General features: G+C 43.0%; 1 protein-coding gene across 19 annotated transcripts in view; it reads left to right on the top strand.

Annotated features, from left to right (window-relative positions):
* The window catches only part of RASAL2 (RAS protein activator like 2), a 160,837-nt gene that overhangs the window by 82,606 nt on the left and 59,703 nt on the right, over positions 1-18,528 (top strand). For 16 of the 19 annotated variants that reach the window (XM_086842941.1, XM_086842942.1, XM_086842940.1 and 13 more), the window contains exon 3: positions 3,709-3,832. In XM_086842941.1, coding sequence (XP_086699067.1) covers positions 3,709-3,832 — 124 coding nt within the window. Of the gene's footprint in view, positions 1-3,708; positions 3,833-13,865; positions 14,413-18,528 lie in introns of those variants that run through there. The other 3 variants (XM_086842945.1, XM_023931714.2, XM_086842950.1) reach the window with 2 other exon arrangements.

Genomic DNA, 18,528 nt, shown 5'->3' with positions numbered 1-18,528 from the left:
TGACTACTGTGAAATGAAAGGAAAAAGGGAGCTCCTTGCAGAGCCATGAGTGCTCAGTAGGAAAATAAGAGGTTGGTTTAGTCTGGCTTCTGAGGCTGTACACACAGCAGTGTGCAGACAGTCCCTTACACAAAGACACAACCTATAGAACTGCCAGTCAGGAGAGAGACACGGGGCTGATACTCTGGATTTACACCTTCTCCCAATTTTTCTGAACTAGGAGTATCCCTTTGTAGCCTTCCTGAAAAAGGGGAGGGGAGGCAACGCAGTTAAATTTTTCTTGGCAAGTCATTGAGAGTTGAAAGACGCTCCATGAAATGTGATCTAGAAACAGGAGTGCACAAAGGCCTAAGGCAGCAGTGGGGGTGAGATGCTTGTTGAGAGCATAATGATGGAAAAGTCTGTACAAGGGGGATCATAAAAAGCTCCTGGGTGGGACCACTGGCACAGCGACCTAAGCAAAGACCAGGTGAACAAAGAAGAGGGAGGTTATTTTTAAAAAAACAATAAACATTATGTTCAGAATAAAATTATTGGGAAGGTGATGCTGGAGGAAGTGTTCTGCTGACTCAAACCAGGCAGTAGGCAAGAGGAGCGGAAGAGATTCCTGCTGTGAACACTGTCATTACTGATAGAGTGAGTAGGTCAGAATTCCTTTGGGCAGCTGAAAATGAACTTAGAAACGATGTTCAGGACAGAAGGACACCCACCAGTGAGCGAGAGGGTGTAGGGGAGGAAGGAAGAGATGGCAACAGCAGGGTGCCCTTGCTGCAGCCCAGAGGGAGCATTTGCATCATCATAAGGCTGACATAACTTGAAAGGTGTAAATCTGAAACCTCTCATTTTATTCTCTGTCCATCTGCTTTGTTACCTCACGGAATAAAATCAGAGAAGCTTGGCCTGTGTGAGTCTGGAAGGGAACAGAAATGGGTGGCTATACTACTTTGTAAAATCCTTCTGCAAGTATGTGTGTCCAAGTCAGAAACTGAAAAACATATATAAAATGTAAAAAAAATGGAAGAGTTCTCCATTGTTTTGGTTTTGGTTTTTTTTCAGTTACTGCTGCTAAAATACAGCATTATGAATTGCAGATTTTTAAGACCAGTGGAACACTACAGAAATAAACAGTGTAGTAGAGAAAACTCATTTCTCATAGTGTCCCACCACTATGAATTTATTGTCAAGGCAGTTTGATTGAAGTATATGCAAGAAAAATTTTGTGCCAAGCAAGAGTAGGTTGAAAATCAGAGACATTTTGAAGTGCAACTTGATCCAAAAACATCTGTAATTACTTAGACAAGAATAGTCTGGCAGAATCACCTTGTGTAGTGTAGAGAAACATTAATTACTTGACACCTTGTCAACTTCATAGAATGAGAATAGGTGAGACTGAAGAGTGAAAATTATTAATGGAAGGAAGAGATCAATGCCCAGGAAGTAAGTAGAAAGAGAATTAACCCCTTTAGGAACATGAGAGATGACTTAGCAAATAAGGAGTCCTGAGTGATAGGAGATGTGCAATTATTACAGCATATCCCAATGTGATAATATTTAACAGCATTTTCCAAGACAAGGAGAACAGGTATAGATTGATGTCCATCCAAATCAGGTGTTTTTTCTACAAGGAAGAGTTTTCCCTATCAGGAAGGTGTGGATGTTTCCATCTGCTCTGGGAAACCTGTTCCATCGGGTGGGAGGAGCTGTGAGGGTACAGTAGAAGTGTCTGTAAAATCAGAGCCATTTAAAACAGGGAAAAAGGGAATGAGGAGTGGTTCCAGACAGACAACACCGTGCACAGCACTTCCACTTGGAGGGATGTGACAAATGGCTGCACCTGGCTTTGGGCTGCTTTTTAGCTAGGCTTTGTCAGCAACTTGGCTGCAGTCCTGCTGAATGTTTTAGTCTTGTGCTCACTTGGAAATGAAGATGAACAACACTTTTCACTGTGTTAGATTCTTCCTTTTCCCTCCCTGCACCCAAACCTCGTCTTTCTTCTTGGATTTAGAGGTGGTTTTAATCAAGGGCAAAGGATAGCAAAGACCTGCAATCACTGTGACAAGATCTGCTGGTGCTGGTGACAGGGGCCAGCAGCAGCATACCTGGGATGTATTTTCCTGCTCTTCCCTCTCCTGTGACTGACACCATTAGTGGTATGACAGTGGTGATCCCAAGGGAAAACAGCAGGAGCAAACACTACTGCGTGGGGCCCTGGGGGAAGCTCTTCCCAGATCTCACTGCCTTCCTCAAAGGATTTGTCATGTTGGGGGTCTTAGAGCAAACGTGTTTCACCTGTAAAAAACAGTTTATCAAAGCTGAACCCAGCCAAGAGATAAGATTTGCCTCAATTCCCAAGCAAACTTAATTATTTAATTTCTAAAAGCCCAGGGAAATGTCTGCTGTCAACATTTTTAAAGTGGATTTCCATGTCAAAACCTTTCTGAGGGAAGGTAAAAACTAAAATTAATTATTTAACTGTTTTTCTGACGTGATTCCAAACTTCCTGACTGTTAGATCAGAAGAGTCTGCAAATTCTCAAGTTTGTCTTGAACCACTCTTTCCAATCTTGAAAAAATCTGCAATGAAGATTTTTTTTTCCACATGTTTTTTTTTAAAAGAGACTATCTTAGTTTGCCTTTAAGAGCCATTAAATGCTTGGAAAGCTCTTACTCCTATTTCTTCTGAAATCCCCTCATCATCAAACTGCTAGAAATCCCCGATACAGACTTTTTATACTTAAAAAGTATGTTCAGTGGCAGGGGAGCTGGGATGCTGTTCGAGGATTTAGAACCTGAGCTCTGCACCCACCCTCATTAAATTGTGAATTTTGTCATGGAAATGTGACCTGTGATGAAAATTGCCAAGATTGCTAAAATGATCAGCTTCTGGACTGTCCCTATGTACCTTTTTATCACAGAGTTAACACTGCTCAGATCCCAGTCCTGAGCCAGCAGCTTCAGCATGTCAGCTCAGGGTCAGAGAATTCCCAGGATGGTAAAGTCTCAACAGAGAAAGAAGAGGATAAAGCTGGATGGGAAAAAAAAAAAAAGAGTTGAAAGACTGAATCACCATTAGAGTCCTGACTCTGCAAGGCTGTGTCATTCTCCTCAATGCTTTGCTGAGCTGCTTGCTGGAGTGGCAGGGGCTTGAGGAGTGTTTGGAAGGTTTCAGATGTCTGCCTTGGTCTTCACATGCTATTTATTTCTGCACTTCTTGTGTTTTGGTGCCTCCCCATCCATTTATCTGACCACAGAGCACTTTATACAACTGTTTAAAACATGTCCAGTCCCAAGAGATGGAGAGCTGCTGACCAGGCTCATTTTACATGTTCACAGAGCTGTATTTTGTTTAGAGCAGGCTGGTCTCACGCTGTACCTGTATTTGTGACTCTCACAAATACAGTGGTTCACCAATTCTGAGCTTAGTTAGTACCTGACCATGCCAAGATCTGCTGGACCATGGCCATGAGCGTGCTGCTCAGGGCTCTTAATCTTTGGAGGAGGCTCTCTGCAGCCTGGGGACGGCACCTTTGTCCACCAAGTTTTATTTCTGCAAAGTTTTGCGTGGAATTTTCTGCTAAAGCCACAAATTCCAAACTATGCTCGAGGGCTATTAGCAGATGAATAGCAAACGAAATCCCCTATCAAGATGACATATAACAGTGTGGTTTGGTGGCGAGTTAACAGCTGTTGGCATGGTTTTTTCCTGCAGGTACCTACAGAAGGGGTCCAGGAGCCGCAGGATGCCTCCCGCGGGCGCTGCCTGCGCCGCACTGTCAGCGTCCCCTCCGAGGGCCAGTTCCCCGAGTACCCAGCAGAGGGGGCCGCCCAACTAGGTAAGAGAACCTTGGCCACGAGAAAACCAGAAATCAGCTGAGCTTCGAGCTCTCAGAGGGCAGCGCCCTGCCAGAGCAGCCTGGCTGGGTGGGTACCACCGCAGGATATGGAGGTCGTGCAGCCCAGGCGTTGCCTCCAGCAAAACCAGGACTTTTCCAAATACCAGGGAGATGGTTATGGGATGCTGGAGGAGCATGGCACATGGGGAGCTTGGTAGCTGTGTTTTTAAACTCGCTAGGCAGCCCTGGCATTGAAAGGTGAGAGCTGCTGGATGCGGGTCAGTAGGAATGCAGCCCTTGCAGATGGCTCTAAGTGGTTCCCACTGGTTTAGAACTGTTAGGTGGTTATGTTTTACCTCACCTCTGGAATTTCCTTTGCTTCATATTTTCACAACAAGCACTGAATAACAGGTTTTTCTCTAGCTTACCTCATGCCTGTTCAGGGTGCAGTTCCTAAAAGAAGCAGCCATTTGCCTGCTGTTGGCTATAATTATCCATGTTGAAATTTACACAAAGCAAAAGAAAAGATTGGTATTAAAAATGACAGACAAAGGCTCTGTTGCAGTGGTTCCCCAAGTCCAGGTTTGGCCCAGTTCCCTTTCCTTTCCACACCACCGGTGGCTGCATAAAGAGCACCATTCCAGCTCTTCCCAGAAAAGAAGGAAGAGGCAGCAACCACACACAAGCGAGCTCTTCTTTCTCTTCAAGCTTTCCTTCACATAGGCTGGTGAGACTTAGGAGCAGTTCTTCTCTGGTTCAGCTGTGCAAAATGTCACTCCTGGGAGAGTGAGCAATGAGGCATAAACATGCATCTGTAAATAGTAAAGCAGCCTTGATAACTGCTATCAAAGGTAAAGAGCAGATAAGGTATTTTTCATTTCACAGCCTCAGCTGGGATTTTTTTTTTACTAAGAATTTTATTTTGCAAGTATACTTTACACAAGTAAGAAAAATCCCACTCTTGTAGATAGTTAATTAACACATTGCAACTGTATTGCTTATTTATTTGTACCTGTCAATAGCACTGTTTAACTTTTCCTTATTTGAGGAAAGCAGATAGGATTCTTTTTTTTATTTCTTAGATTCCAGATTGGAAGTCTGAAAATAAAAGAGGCAAAGTTGGAGATTTAGGAGGAAAAACTGCAAAATACTTTAAGATGAGTGACATGAAAAGAGCCCTGACTGGATTTGTTTGTGGCATTTGAAATACATCTCTAAATGATCATCTTGTTTTGCCATATGAATAAATGTTCATTCTTGTTTGGAGCTAAACCTGGTATTAATCATGTTTACATATTGTTGTTAACAAAATACTTACCTCAGGTATATGGTTAGTGAGGTGAATGAAGAATTGTATTGCAGCCAGTCTGCACTAGGCAGTGAATGTTATTTGTAGCCTCACAAGCTAGAAAAATCTAAGATCATAAGCTTTTTAAAAATCTAAGATTTAAATGCCTTCTTCTATGCCATGTGCAAAAATGAGTAGATTTTCTAGACTTCACTGAGTATCGCAATAGCTGGAAATCCCAGTGTAATGTTTATAAGTGGAACCTTGTAACATTCTTGGGTTTTTTTTGAAGGCCATAGAGAATGGATGACTCTGCTTTTTGGTATCTGCCTTGCTGTGTTATTTTGCTTCAGTTTTCGATGCAAGTGGTATCTTGTAGTGTGTTATTTGATATATGCCTGACAAGAATATATTAAAAGTACAAGATATCTACATGGTCTTCTCCCTGTGAGAGCTACAACTGTAGTGAATGCAGATGTCACAGAGTGTGTAGGCAAAGCAATTGGGCATGCAATGGGAAGGGAAAAATTGAGCAATGCCCTTTCTGTGAGTATGGATGGGAGTGAGGGGGAGGGAAGGTCATATATAATCTCAGAATGCAGTGCCCTAGGCAGTTCCCTTGTTCTCACATCCTGGTTAAAAATGTCTCTTGTCATGATTACAGAATTCCTGCTAATGAAAAAAGTGGGTTGGTAGCAAGCAGTGGGAATAGCTTTATAACAAGATGCTGAGCCAGAGGACACATTAGTGAAGGGAACCATTGCACATCTATACAGAGAAAGAAACAGATGGTGGCAGCCAGGACGTATCACATGCAGTACAGATAACAACTGCACTAAAATAGCTTTGGAATGGACACCAAAGGCTGAAAGGCGCAGCAGAGGCAGCTACAGTATCTGGTAGAGAAATTGCTATGCAGAGATGATAAAGAGTATCAAGCTTGTCCTAGGGAAGCGTGTGGATAGCATGACAACTGCAGGCCTTGCATCTGACAGTGATATCTGAAATTATTCCTTTCAGAAGAGCTCCTTAGGAATTACTCTAGTGCAATAGCGTTTGCTCTTTTCCCTAAGTAAAGTTACCATACCTCTCTTGTGATTTATTAATTAATAGATTTATTTATTAAAAAGGATAAAGAGGAGAGAATGGGGCTCTTTTTTTTTTTTTTCATTTGTAGCAATGAAGTTATAACTTGTATGAGAATCTTTTTTGTTAATGGAGCAAATGGAGCAGTGCCTGTTCTTCAAGGGCTTTGCATAATCAGCACCCTTTCTGCAGATTTCTGTGGCATTCTTTACAGAATTATGCACACATCCGTGCAGCACCATTCCTAGGAAGTGTGTGGGAGAAAAACTACCCACATTACATCTGAGAAATTGAAGCAAGAGATGTGTAACTCCCCAGAGTTCAGCATTAAGTCAAGTGTGCTTCACCCAGGGGCTGCTGAAGTCATTCTCCCCGTATCTTTCATTTTTCACCCTTGCTGCAGGGTTGGCTCAGCTGTTTGGGAGGCAGCTGCTGCACCACCGTGGTTACAGTCCCATGGACTAAGATAGACACCAATTTCCACATACTTCAGTACAGCAAGCCGTAATTTGTGATGGTTCAGCAGCTGCCAGAAGAGCAGCTGAGCCATCCCTTCTGTGCAGGCAGAAACCACTGTGGTCACCCTCAAATCAGGGCCAGAGGGGCAGAGGCAGAAAATACCCCACAAGATAGAAAGTGACTTGTTTAAACACTGAAAACTAATACAATCATTTAAAAACTGTAACTCCAGAGACACTCAGCATATGCTGCTAGCTTAGCAGCTTGCCCTCTGCTTGCTGTCAGTGGTGAGGTTGTTGCTAATGCTGAGATTCTTAATTCCTGTCTGGAAGATCCACTGTACACTAAGTTGTGTCAGCAAGCCATCCATTAAATATATGCCATAAAATTTCCTTGGTGCATAATCCCTATCACTGTAGTAATGCCTCTGTGAGTGAACAGGCACACTCTAAATATGTCATTTACTTGCTGGGATTTCATCTTGGCAGCACTTACTCAGAGGAGCCTCCATTCAGGAAGGCTAAAAATGTAGCTGTAATTTCTTCCTAACTCCAGCTTGACAGCCTCTAACCTTCTCTCAAATGTTATTTGCAATGGGCCAATTCTGTTACAAAATGTGATGCAGGCCCTGAAGACCAGCACCTAAATGTCACAGGAAGAGGAACTCAAGCTGGCCCATCTCTATTTTGCCTCTGTTTCTGCTTCAGATCCTGCTCTTTTTCTAAGAGGTGTATTTTTTTCCTGTTAGGGAGATTACATCCTTTTAAGGGATCGTTGTTTATTATAGTGTGTCGGAATTAGCCCATTCATACAGTAAAAGCATGACTCAGATTTCCACCATTCATGCTGTTTGACAGGCTAGTAGCAGTTACCACTTCCTTTCCCAAAATAATTGTCTTCTCTCTTGCTCTGCTTCCTTCTTGCCACCTGCTCACTGTAAATGAGTTGTTAAGGAGTCTACACAGCAAAAGTTTGGGTTCTGGCAGCTTTGTGGCATTAATAAGAGGGGGGTTTTGCCTGCGTATGTGAAAATACCAGGAGGAATTGAAAGTGAGGAAAGGCTTTGGGGTTTGGTCTTTGTTGCTGTTGGTTTTTTATTAATTTTAAAGTATTGGGAAAGAGCATCATCAGAGTTTTTGAGATTCTCTGATGCTTAGAAAGGCTAGTGGTGATGCAAATAATTCTTCTTTTTATATTTGGAGGTGAAATCATCCAAGAAGCAAAATAAGACTTTTTCACTTGTTGAAACAAGTTAACCCAGCTTTCTCTCAGTCTGAAAGTGCCTCTCTTGAAAAAAGATTGCTGAAAGGAGGTCAGAGGTGAAGATGCTCCTTGAAAATTTTACTTTTGTCCTCACCCTGAGTCCACTAGCATTGGGAATGAAGCACTGTTCTGTTTTGATGCCAGGCCCAAATTGCATTGCAGTTGGTGAGCAGTTAGCTGGGCAGAAATCCTGCCTCTGTTCTCTTCTAAAATTCCAGAGGCTTTGGAATCAGAGTGAGAAATAGAAGATGAGTTAAGCAGCATCTGGTTTCATTTGTGTGTACCTCTTAGAACAGATCCTGCAAGTCTCTGCTGAGCCCTCCTGCCTGGGGAGGATTGCTCCAATACCCAGCCCATGCTCTTCCTTCAGGTAAAAACCTGGCAGGAGAGAACAGACAAGAGCTAAAAAGATTCCTGGGGTGATTTTAATAACTGCTGTTTCTAAGACAAAGTTGTTTACAACTAAAACTATTAAAGCTGAGCTTTGCTTTCTGTGTATTCCAGCTGGAATGAGTATTTGTGATGAAAGAAAAAACAGATACACTCTGTGCTCACCACATAATTAATATCCTTGTGCAGTAAGAGCTAGGATAAATACCTGGAGAGGGTAGAGGTGGGGAGAGGGAGACAGTTTGTTTTGGAAGAAAAAAGATTGTTTGTGACCTGCTCAATGGAAGAATCTACAATGCACCAGTCTTTACACTCAGTAAAGATTTTTATGTTCATCTTAGGAGATATGCAGGAATTTGATGTAAAGTCCTGCAACTTCTAAGAAAACTATGTGCCAGCAAGTTTTCAAGGCTGTCCTTCAGCTTCCACCACTCAGCTTGGCCTACAAAGAATATCTGTTAGAAAGTAGGGATGAAACTTCACAGCTCCCTGTATCTCATCTGTAGGGGTTTATGATGTGTCTTGATGAAGTAATTTTCCCAGTAGCACTGTCTGCTTTTTCACCCTGCTGCCATGTGCAAAATACCCACCTACTGTCAATTTTTGTTATGTATGGCAGGGATACAAAACAGGGCTTGGGTTTAGCCCTCAGACTGAGGGGTGTGTTTGGCAGTATCTCTGGCAGGAAGGTGGATTCAGATGTGCTGACTTGACGTGTTTGCAGCTCTCTGGGTTTGCCCCACCTGGGCTTGCACGAGCGTGTTTCTGTGTACCTGTGAGAGACTCCCATCCTCCTCTCTGCAGACCCAGGAGAATCAGATGCCTTGCTGCCAGTTCCCTTTATCATGTAATTTAGCAAACCTCAGTGAGTGGTTGGGGATTTTAATTTTCTTTTTCATCTGTGCTTTGTACCACAAGCCTCAATTACAGTGCCTCCAGCATCTGCAAGGTGATGCTGGACAGGGAGCACGGTTCTGCACCCTGTGGGACATGACAACACACAGTGTTTCCACAGGCTGCAGGTGATCCCATGCATTTTGAGCCCCATGGCTCCATTTTCTGCTCCCCTTCAGCCCAGAACTTCTGCCAGAGTTGCCAGGGTCCATGCGTGGGAGCTTTAGCATGCTGGGATATGAAGCCTGTGGCTCATGTTATTACACAAACAAGGGTTTGCTGACTACTACAGCCTTTCCCTGCTTCACTGCCTGGTGCCTTGGGTCACAATCTCTTACTTCTCTGACTTGAGTAGTAGGGAGTGTAACTTTGCCAAGATCAATTGAAATTCTAAAACTTTTAAGTCTTTAGATGACATTGTTTACCCATCGTGTTCTATCCCAAAATGCAAATGCATGCAAACCATGAGTTGCCTTCTAAAAAACCTCCTGTGGAATCCAGCTGCTCTTGGGACAACTTTACAGGCTTCAAAGTGAAACATCTACTGTGTGAAAAGTGCCCTGCTATCTTTTGCATCCACAAAAGAGGTTAGGAAACTTTTGGAAAAGCCCTGAAGTAATCTGAAATTTGGACAATGTACAGTGCAATTTGCCTGCCTTGGAAGGATGAAGAGTTTAGACAACTCAGCTTGAAATTAAAGCTGACTCCAGGGAGGCTAGATGTAACAAACAGGATGCCTGCATCTCAGTGACATTCCCCTGGGCAATTGGAGTTATTTGTATACGGAAAATTGCCAAGCTGCTATCTTTCTTCTTCTTTAACGCAAGCGAAGCCAAAGGATTTTGGTTTGTTCTGAATGCTGCTGAAACTTTATTCCCTTGCACACAGATCATCTGTGCTGAAAGCTGAGTTTCATCATGAAGCAAATTTTATCTGTTTAGATCTTAAACCTTTTTAGGGCAGAGATAAGGGGTAAGAACACATAATCTCAGCCTTCTAATATTGACACATAATCCATTAGGGGTTTTTTTTCCCCCTTGAAAATGTATATTACATCCCTGCCCACTGCTTCCAGAGCACACACACACAAAAAAAAAAATCACTTTAGTGATTTTTAAATGTTATATTGAGAGCATAAAGAACACTTTGTAAGTGAGAGCATATTATGCAATGTACTAATTTCTAAGAACTGGTGGCTCTTGGGCCATCTGGGGCAGATTTGTTGCCTGTGTTCTAACCAAACCTTGGTTTATTATGAAGGACCCTATGATTTTCCTTTGTTTTCTGAAGAACAGCAATAAAAAAATATTTATTAAATTATTTAGAGAAATCTACCTTAAAACATACATGAACTCATTGTGGATTGTTCAGTTTTGTAGCTTTTCTTTTCTAGTTGTTTATCTTGTAGCAAAAAGTAATTACACTTCACCCAACCATGTATACTTACCTTTTTTCCATCAGTAACGACTGGCTTAGCACTTAATGGAAAATTAGCCTTCCTTCCTACTGCCTGAATTTCCTTGTCTTGTCTAGAGTTAATTTGAACTGTTGAGCTAAACTTAAATGTACTGATCTGGCTCAGAGTTTGGTATTTGTTTACAGAACTAGCTGTTGATCAATTTATGATTTTAGTAAAAATTGAACCCCAAAAATGCAAGTATTTATGAGATTGGATTAGGAGCATCGAGTTTGAAGTCTCTATGAAATTAAATGACCAAAGCTGTCTCTGCTGTGCAGGGATGTGCACATTCCTGCCTCCCTGCCCTCCCACCCTCCTCGGTGCTGCTGCTGTCGCTTGCCAGGAAAATGGATTTGGGTTCACACAGCGAAGTCATGCTCACATCCTTGTTGTGTTGATGGGCTGGCTTTGAATCTGACCCGGGAGATGTTCCAAATTACCCCCAGCAGCAGCCTGGAGTTAGAGGAGCTTGGGTGCAATACAGAGATGCTCTGTGTGCTGGCTTTGATGGAGCCAGTGCTCTTGCAGTAGGAGTGGAGGCACTGCCCAAGCACGTACTGGGGATTTTATTAACCTGCCACCCTTTGTCAGTGATCCCTCTTTCATGGCACAGGGGGAGGAAAGAATTAGAACTGTGATTTTTATCTGCAAAATGGACAAAGACGTTTCAGCAGCTCAGCAGAGAGAGATAATTTACTTAAAGGAAAAACAATAAAGCTACAGAGGAAAACTGGGCTATTGAACTCCACTGGAGTTCATCAGGAACTCTTCTACCAGGCACCTCTGTGCTGCAAACTAATCCTGGATTCCCAAATGCAGCCTCAGAGCTGGAGAGGACTGTGCATTCTAGCAGTGATTAGTGCCCATTAAGGTACAATTGGTGTCCAGTGCTTTTGGCTACAGACTAATAATTCTTGATGCATGTTTGAGGCTGCTTGATCTCCTGCATCACCCAGTGAAGAATGGAAGGGTTTTTCTGCTTTATATTTTTCTCTCAGTTGAAATTGAGAGAAATTTCAATTTCAAATTGATGTTTCAGTGAGCTGGATGCAGTTTAGGATCTGACCATTGAAAATTCCAGTCATCTCACTTGTTCCTCCTCACCAGTGTCCTGTGGCATGGACAAGCTAAAGCAGTAGCAGAGAAGTCCTGTTATTTGAACAGAAATCACATAATATTATCAGGGGGTTCTAATAATTTTTATTCAATGTCACAGCCTTTTGAAAACAACTTTTATCCCTAGACTTTGCAAATTGCATTTTGAATTTCTGAATCTGGGTAGATTTCTAGAATCAATCCAAGTGCTTGTGTAATCTGGCTTTCCCACCCCTAATTTATTTATTAATTGCCCCATTCACTCTTTCTACCTAAGTCTTTAGCAGATGTCTTTGCTTGAGTCAGACAGATTCTTGAGCATTTCAGAAATCTTTTTTGAGGTCAATACATCATGCTGTAGGATTGATAAAAATAGATACTGGGACTGATTCCTGCATCACTAAAAATGGCTTCTTTGGGAGAAATAGGCAGATTATGGCCATATTTCAGAGCTGAATCTAAAGTTTTAACCCTTCTGTTAGAATCTGATTTTAAAACAGAGGATTCCTAAATGATAGGAAAAGAAAAAGCAAAATGTAGAAACAAATCCAGACAAATTACAAAAAAATAGATAAATAATTCTAATAATTTTTAAAAAACGAAAGAAAGCAAGAAGCCAGGGTTTGCCCATAAAAGCACAAGAACCCTTTGAAGAGATGTACAGGCTAACTTTCATGTCCCAGTCCTTCATTTTTCCATCTTTTCTCTGGTGCCCTGTGGTACACATGAGTTGTGTGATGTTGCTCCACCCTCTGGAGAGATGCTTTTCTGTGGTGCTGCGGATGCCGCTGGAACAGAGCTCTGGAATGAGGAGTGCTGTGTAATTACCAGAGCATTCATGTGCAGGGGCAGCCACAGAGAGATCATGGGCGCTTATAATGCTCTTGCTGCTCTTCTGCAGAGTCTGGCTCCATCATGATCCCAAGTTTTCCCTACTGCTTACAGTAACTGGGCATTTCCAAGCAGCAGGTCAAACCAATTTGTCCTTTGGAGGGACTGTATATTTTATTTGAGTGCTGTTAGTGACAGATTTTAGAGGGAGAATGCCTTTTTTTGGAGCTTCTCTTCTGTTCCAGTGCTACCCTTGGTGCAGGATCCCTGGGTGTAGTTTAGTGATTTGCTTTAGAGGGCAAGGGAGCACTAACAATTTTTTATAATTTATTTTCCAATCAGTAGTGTTTAAGCACACATTGAGTAAGTTTCTTTCCCAAGGGCTAGGCTTGCTTTTCCTGCAGATTTTCCACCTGACCCCTGGCAGGAGGCAGGGTGACCAAAGCTACTGTTTCTTCCAGGAGAAGCACTGGGGGTGTGGGAAATTGTTACCTGAGACACAATGTGCAGAAGCTTGTTTTAAGTGACCCTGCAAGAAAAAAGGTAGTGGAAAAAAGGAGTGAATCAGAGGAGAGTATTGTAGTGCAGACAAATGGCAAAATTAGAAAAAGATTAGGAAAAAATTGAAGAAAATTAAACAGAACACTCGCTCTTGACAACAGCAAAAGGTAGGAGGGAGCATGAAGCCCCTCAGATCTTGGTGAGCAATTTTAGCCTGTTCAGCAACAGGCTGAACAACTTCACATTCTTCTTGTGTGTGTGTGTTTGTGTGCTCTGGTGCCCCTGGCTGGCAGGTGGGACCTGCTGGAGGGCAGACCATGGGCTTTGAATGACACATGAGCTTTTAAACGTGACACACTCTTCTGTCAGGGTGTCACAGCTTGTAAAGGGACGATATGGTGGCAGCAGCAACAAAACTGTGTAGGGTTTGGCTTCTGTGCCTTAAAGAGCTATAAATAAATTAAAATGCTGTGCCTGGAAGTTCAGCTCTTGGCACTTCTAAAATATTTAAAAAAAAAAAAAAATAAAAAGGACAGAGCTCAGGAAAAGGTAATTGGTATCAGACTTCACAGTTTCATTCCCAAAACTATAGATCTTTGAATATAAAAACAAAAATAATATAAAGACAAAAATAAAAGGCAGTGCAAAAAACAAAGAGGGGGAGGGAAGTTCATTGTTTGTTTAAGTGACTCTTTGGGCTTTTTTGCTGCTGTGTATTTCCTAAGCTGTAAAAGCATTTGAAGTGGGGAAACATCTTCAAAGGAAGTGCAGTTTTTCAGACACATTCAGACGTAGCTGCTGGTCCAGCTCATGAGATGTTTTCATGTGAACTGGCAGATCCTTGCACTCTGGACAGCGTATGCAGTGATACCGCCCTCTTAAGTTTCCCTGTAGCCGCTTTTAGCCTGGGAGTCAGCTGCTTGAAATCCCTGACTTTTCTCAGCATCAGCCGGGTTTTCACAGGAGTGCCTCCTCCTGCCCACACCCCTTCCACCCCACCCCGAGTGCTTGCGCTGCCTCGGCTCGCAGCCCTCCCTCGGGACAGGGGAGAATGGAGCGTGTGTTCATCGTGTCGCTGTTTTTGGGGAGCATCCCCTGCGCTGGGAGGGCGGGCGGCTCTCGGAGGGCGGCTCTCGCTCAGCCCCAGCCGAGGAGCTGAATTGGGAGGCTCGGACGGCTCCGGCTCTGGCTTTTCTGCATTCCTGGCCGGCCGGGAGAGGAGAGGAGAGCGCGGAGGCTCGGCTGCCTTCCCGCTCGGCATCCTGGCAGGACCATGGTGGAGCTGCTAGGATTCCCAGAGGATGCAGTGCACAGGTGAGACACATCCCTCCTGCCGTGATTCCTGCCGTGATTCCTGCCGTGATTCCGGGGTTCTGGAAGGCACAGAGGTGTTCTGCTGACTCAAAGCAGCTAGAAACTTGTAGGGGTTTTATCCGTGTTGCATGTGTCTATCAACTCTTTTATTCATCAATGCAGCTTTATGCAAAGGTCTTTAAAGAGATGTTTACATTGGTCCTTTTCTGCTCGCTGGTACGGAAATTAAATATTAATATTAGAGCAATATGTAGATGCAAAGGTGGAGAACAGGCTTTTGTAAACAGCTTTCAGAGCTAAAAATCTATTTTATTTTAGAAATCTATTTTATTGCCACTTAAGCCATGAGGTTTATTTTTCTCTCTCTCACTGAAAGCCCTTGCCTAAGTCAGTACATTTTAAAATGACATTGGATTTCTAGATAAGGCCAGCCATCATCATTCAAGGGCACACTGTGGGAATATTTGTCAATGTTTACCTGTGATGTTTCCAGCATAGGAAGGATGTTGCCAGCCTTGCTTCCTGTCCTCCAGAAAGTGATGGTAAATCAAAGCGGTTCAGGGAATCCTACAGGTTGCACATAAAAATCAAGAAGATTTGGTTTTCTTCCAATATAAAAGACACACTGCCTTAGCAATACCACTTGCTTTTCCAGCAGCTTTTGTCCTAAAATGTATTAAGTGATAGCAAGCTAGAGAGCATTTACGTTTCCTGCCTTTTGATATGGTTGAACATGTTCCAGTAGGTACAAAACCAATAAATGTTGTCTAAGAAACCAGAGAATGGAATCTCCTGAGTCAAATGTTTTCTACCTTGGAAACCTCCTTTAATAGGTGCTGATTACAACATCCTCCTTAGTCATTTTCCTCCTCATCCGTAGACAGGGTGAATACTAATTTACTAACTTGGAGAGACTGTTTTTGTTAGCCTGAACCAATGGGTTTGTTCTGCAGCTGCTTTTGAATTACATGATCAGAAAATGAAAACCTTCTGCCTTAGCTTTTTTTGGATAAACACGCGTTTCTTTGAAAAGCAAGCAAACTTTTGGCAAACTGTTCAGAAAAGTTTAAGGCACCACAATGCCTATCCCTTCCAAATTTCATTTAGGTGATTTTGGGGTGGTTACCACGAGGTTGCCTTTAGAATTTTCTGTCTCTTTTTGGGGCTCTTTCATACGATTAACATGCTAATAGGGTAGAGAATTTAGAGTACAATACCAGGGAGTCGTGGAAGGCAGATGTGAGCAGCAACTTATATTCCTGCAAATTCTTCATGTTGTGCCCAGCTTTATCTGATACTCTGTGGGTGATCTCATTCTTTTTCTCTTCAAAATCTCTGGGGAGGGGGCGAGAAAAGTGTAATTGCAATGAATACTTTAGGTGACTTGTGTCAGAAAGATCTGTCATGGCTCTTTAAAGCTCATGGGAACAAATCAGCTTCATTTGTGCATAAGCAGGAAGAAGGGACATTCTGCTACACTGAGCCTTAACCTTGCCATTTTCTGATATCTGGGAGTCAGTGTAATGTGTAATATTGGAAGTCAGAGAATTTGGGGATGCAGCAAATTACAGGGTGTGGATGGTGTTTGTAAACGGCGAGAGATCCATTTCCCAGCCTGTAGAGGTATGTACCTTGTCCAAGCTTTAATTCTCCACAAAGGAAACACTTCCTTTTATCTAGATTTCTTGGCTAATTGGCATCAGACAGCACAAATGTTTTTAGGAGGGCTAATAATGGTGGGATTTGAAACTGGGCCAATGGCAGAAGGGAGACCTTATGATCCCCTTCCATTTTATTTTCTTCAGCTATGGGTGACTGCATCTGGTAAGGGAGAGGGAGGAAATCTGCATGGAAAGTCAGCAAGCAAATGATGCAACTACATGCAGAGTTTATGGTTTCAGCACTATCACCTCCACATGTGAAATTGTCTACAGGCTAGGAGTATATATGTTATGGATTTAATGGGAAACAATGGTGAAGTTATTGCGGTACACATGACTGCAAAAATTGGGTTACAGAGTAATAGCTGCTTCTCTGAGCAGGTGGTGGCAGCCAGGAATGGCTGTGGTGAATCTGTGTGGAACCAGAGAATCATTAAGGTTGGAAATGATCTCCAAGATCATCAGCTCCGTTAACCTGGCACCTCCGAGGCCACTGCTAACAATGTCCCTAAAAGCCACATGCACACTTTGTTTTAACACTTCCAGGTGAATCCACCACTTTCCTGGGCACCCTGTTCCAGTGCTTGACCACTGTTTCAGTGCAGAAATTTTTCCTGATACATTCTTGACTAGCAGAACAGTGCTGATCCTTGGGCTGTGCTGCTGTGGTAACACGTGATAATTGCATTTTTCTTCTCCTGCACCTGCAGTGTGCTCAGCAGGGACTTTAGGAGGGCAGTGTTGTGATGTGAACACCTGCCAGAGAAGTGAAACAGCTCTGCCAACACGTTTCCTTAGAGTCAAGTCTCTGGGCAACCTTCAAAGGTGGCACCAACCACAAGCATTAAAACATCAACATCTGACCTAAAAAGAGGGGATTAAAACTATTTTTACTATTTAGTTATCCATTTTCCTAATTGTTTTGATTCATTTTGGAGTGGGCTTCAGTCAAATTTCCAAGCTCAGTCTCATTGAAACTGTGACAGACAGGTCCTTTTTCTAGAATAGAATGTTGTAATTGTCTCCACATCTGTTTGGTTCCAGGGGTAATGGCTACAGGAAAATGCCAACTGTACAAAATAAAGCATAATTCTAATGCCAGCTTTCACAGCGTTCATGCTCTTAAAGCCCTGGCTTAATATGTCCCAAGGTCACTCCAAAATGTCAGCTGTATTTTCACCAGGGAGACTTCACCAGAGTGTCCAGGAGGAAGCTTTAAGATATTGCATCTGTCAGAAATTAAGCCCATGTCCACAAGATGGAGGACTTGGTATGTTCTTGTAAAAATTCCTTGCGCTGTGCAGTCTCTTCCCTTGCTGTGCTTGCTTGCTTCACCACCAAATCTGGTCCCTAATTTGGGAAGAGATTAAAAAACCCCTCCATATGCTGCCTTTCTTGCACCGATCTCTGGAGTTTGGCAGGGCCTTGGGTTTTGGCAGCTGCTGTATTTTGGTGCTTCTGCAGAGATTAACAAAGTCTTCCTACAAACACAGGTGGAACTGAGCGGTAGGAGGGAGGGAGACCACATGATTCATGGGCAGGGGTAGGGAATCATATTGCTGGTCACAGCCACTCGTTCTCTGGAATGCTCCTGCTTTTCTGCTGCCTACCTGGTAAGTGCAAGCTGCATGCTTTCGGGCTACTGCACGCTAAGAGCTTTTGGGTGGTGGTTTTCTGTCTCCTTATGTGGTGTTAAAAGTGCAGGTAACATTTTTGTGTTGTTGTTACCTGTGCCAGTCACGGAGGGTTCAGCTCACATCTGATGGTGTTGGCAAAGCTGCGGTTTCTTGATACATAAAGGGAGCAAGCAGTGACCTCAGGGTGGAGTAAAGCTCCCTGCTGGCACGGCACCCTCAACCCTGCTCTGCAGGAATCGCTGGTATTTGGGTTGTGCTGAAAGCAACAAGTTGAACTCGTTGTGGGAGTGCTAAGTAAGGCTGTTACATGGAACCAAAATTATTAGGAAGAGGGTAAATAATGCTTAAGCTGATGGGGCAGTTCCTGTGTGATCTGGCCAGACTAAGTGTCATGGTCAGTAGATCATCACATTGATCGTGGTGAATGGCATCTCACAGCCATCCAAGCTTCCAAGTGTGGGTGTCAGGCATTCTGATGGAGCCAGAAGGTTGCAGACTGAATGATAAGATACTTACTTCGCTCACATATTTAATTCTCTGTCACGTGAACTGTTTTTCTCAAAATTCTAGTTCTCTGTTATCTATGTGATAATGTGGAGTCATAGAAGGACAAAAGACCCCAAACCAACCAGCACCCAATCCCCAGCCCTCTCCAACTTGTTCTTTCGTTTGTTTGCTTGTTGGAGATGTCATCCAAATGAGTCTAAATAAGAAAAATCATTCCTGGGTGTTTCCCAGCTCTGGTTGAGCCTGTATGCCCAAGGAAAAACAGTAGGTCAGGAAGTAATAGTAGAGACCAACATGAATGGTGGAAGCAT

Source organism: Cyanistes caeruleus, chromosome 9 (assembly GCF_971803275.1).
Source record: "Cyanistes caeruleus chromosome 9, bCyaCae1.hap1.1, whole genome shotgun sequence".
In the NCBI taxonomy this organism is placed as follows: Eukaryota; Metazoa; Chordata; class Aves; order Passeriformes; family Paridae; genus Cyanistes; species Cyanistes caeruleus.
Note: the sequence above shows the minus strand (reverse complement) of the source record. Positions and strands in the feature narration are given on the sequence as shown.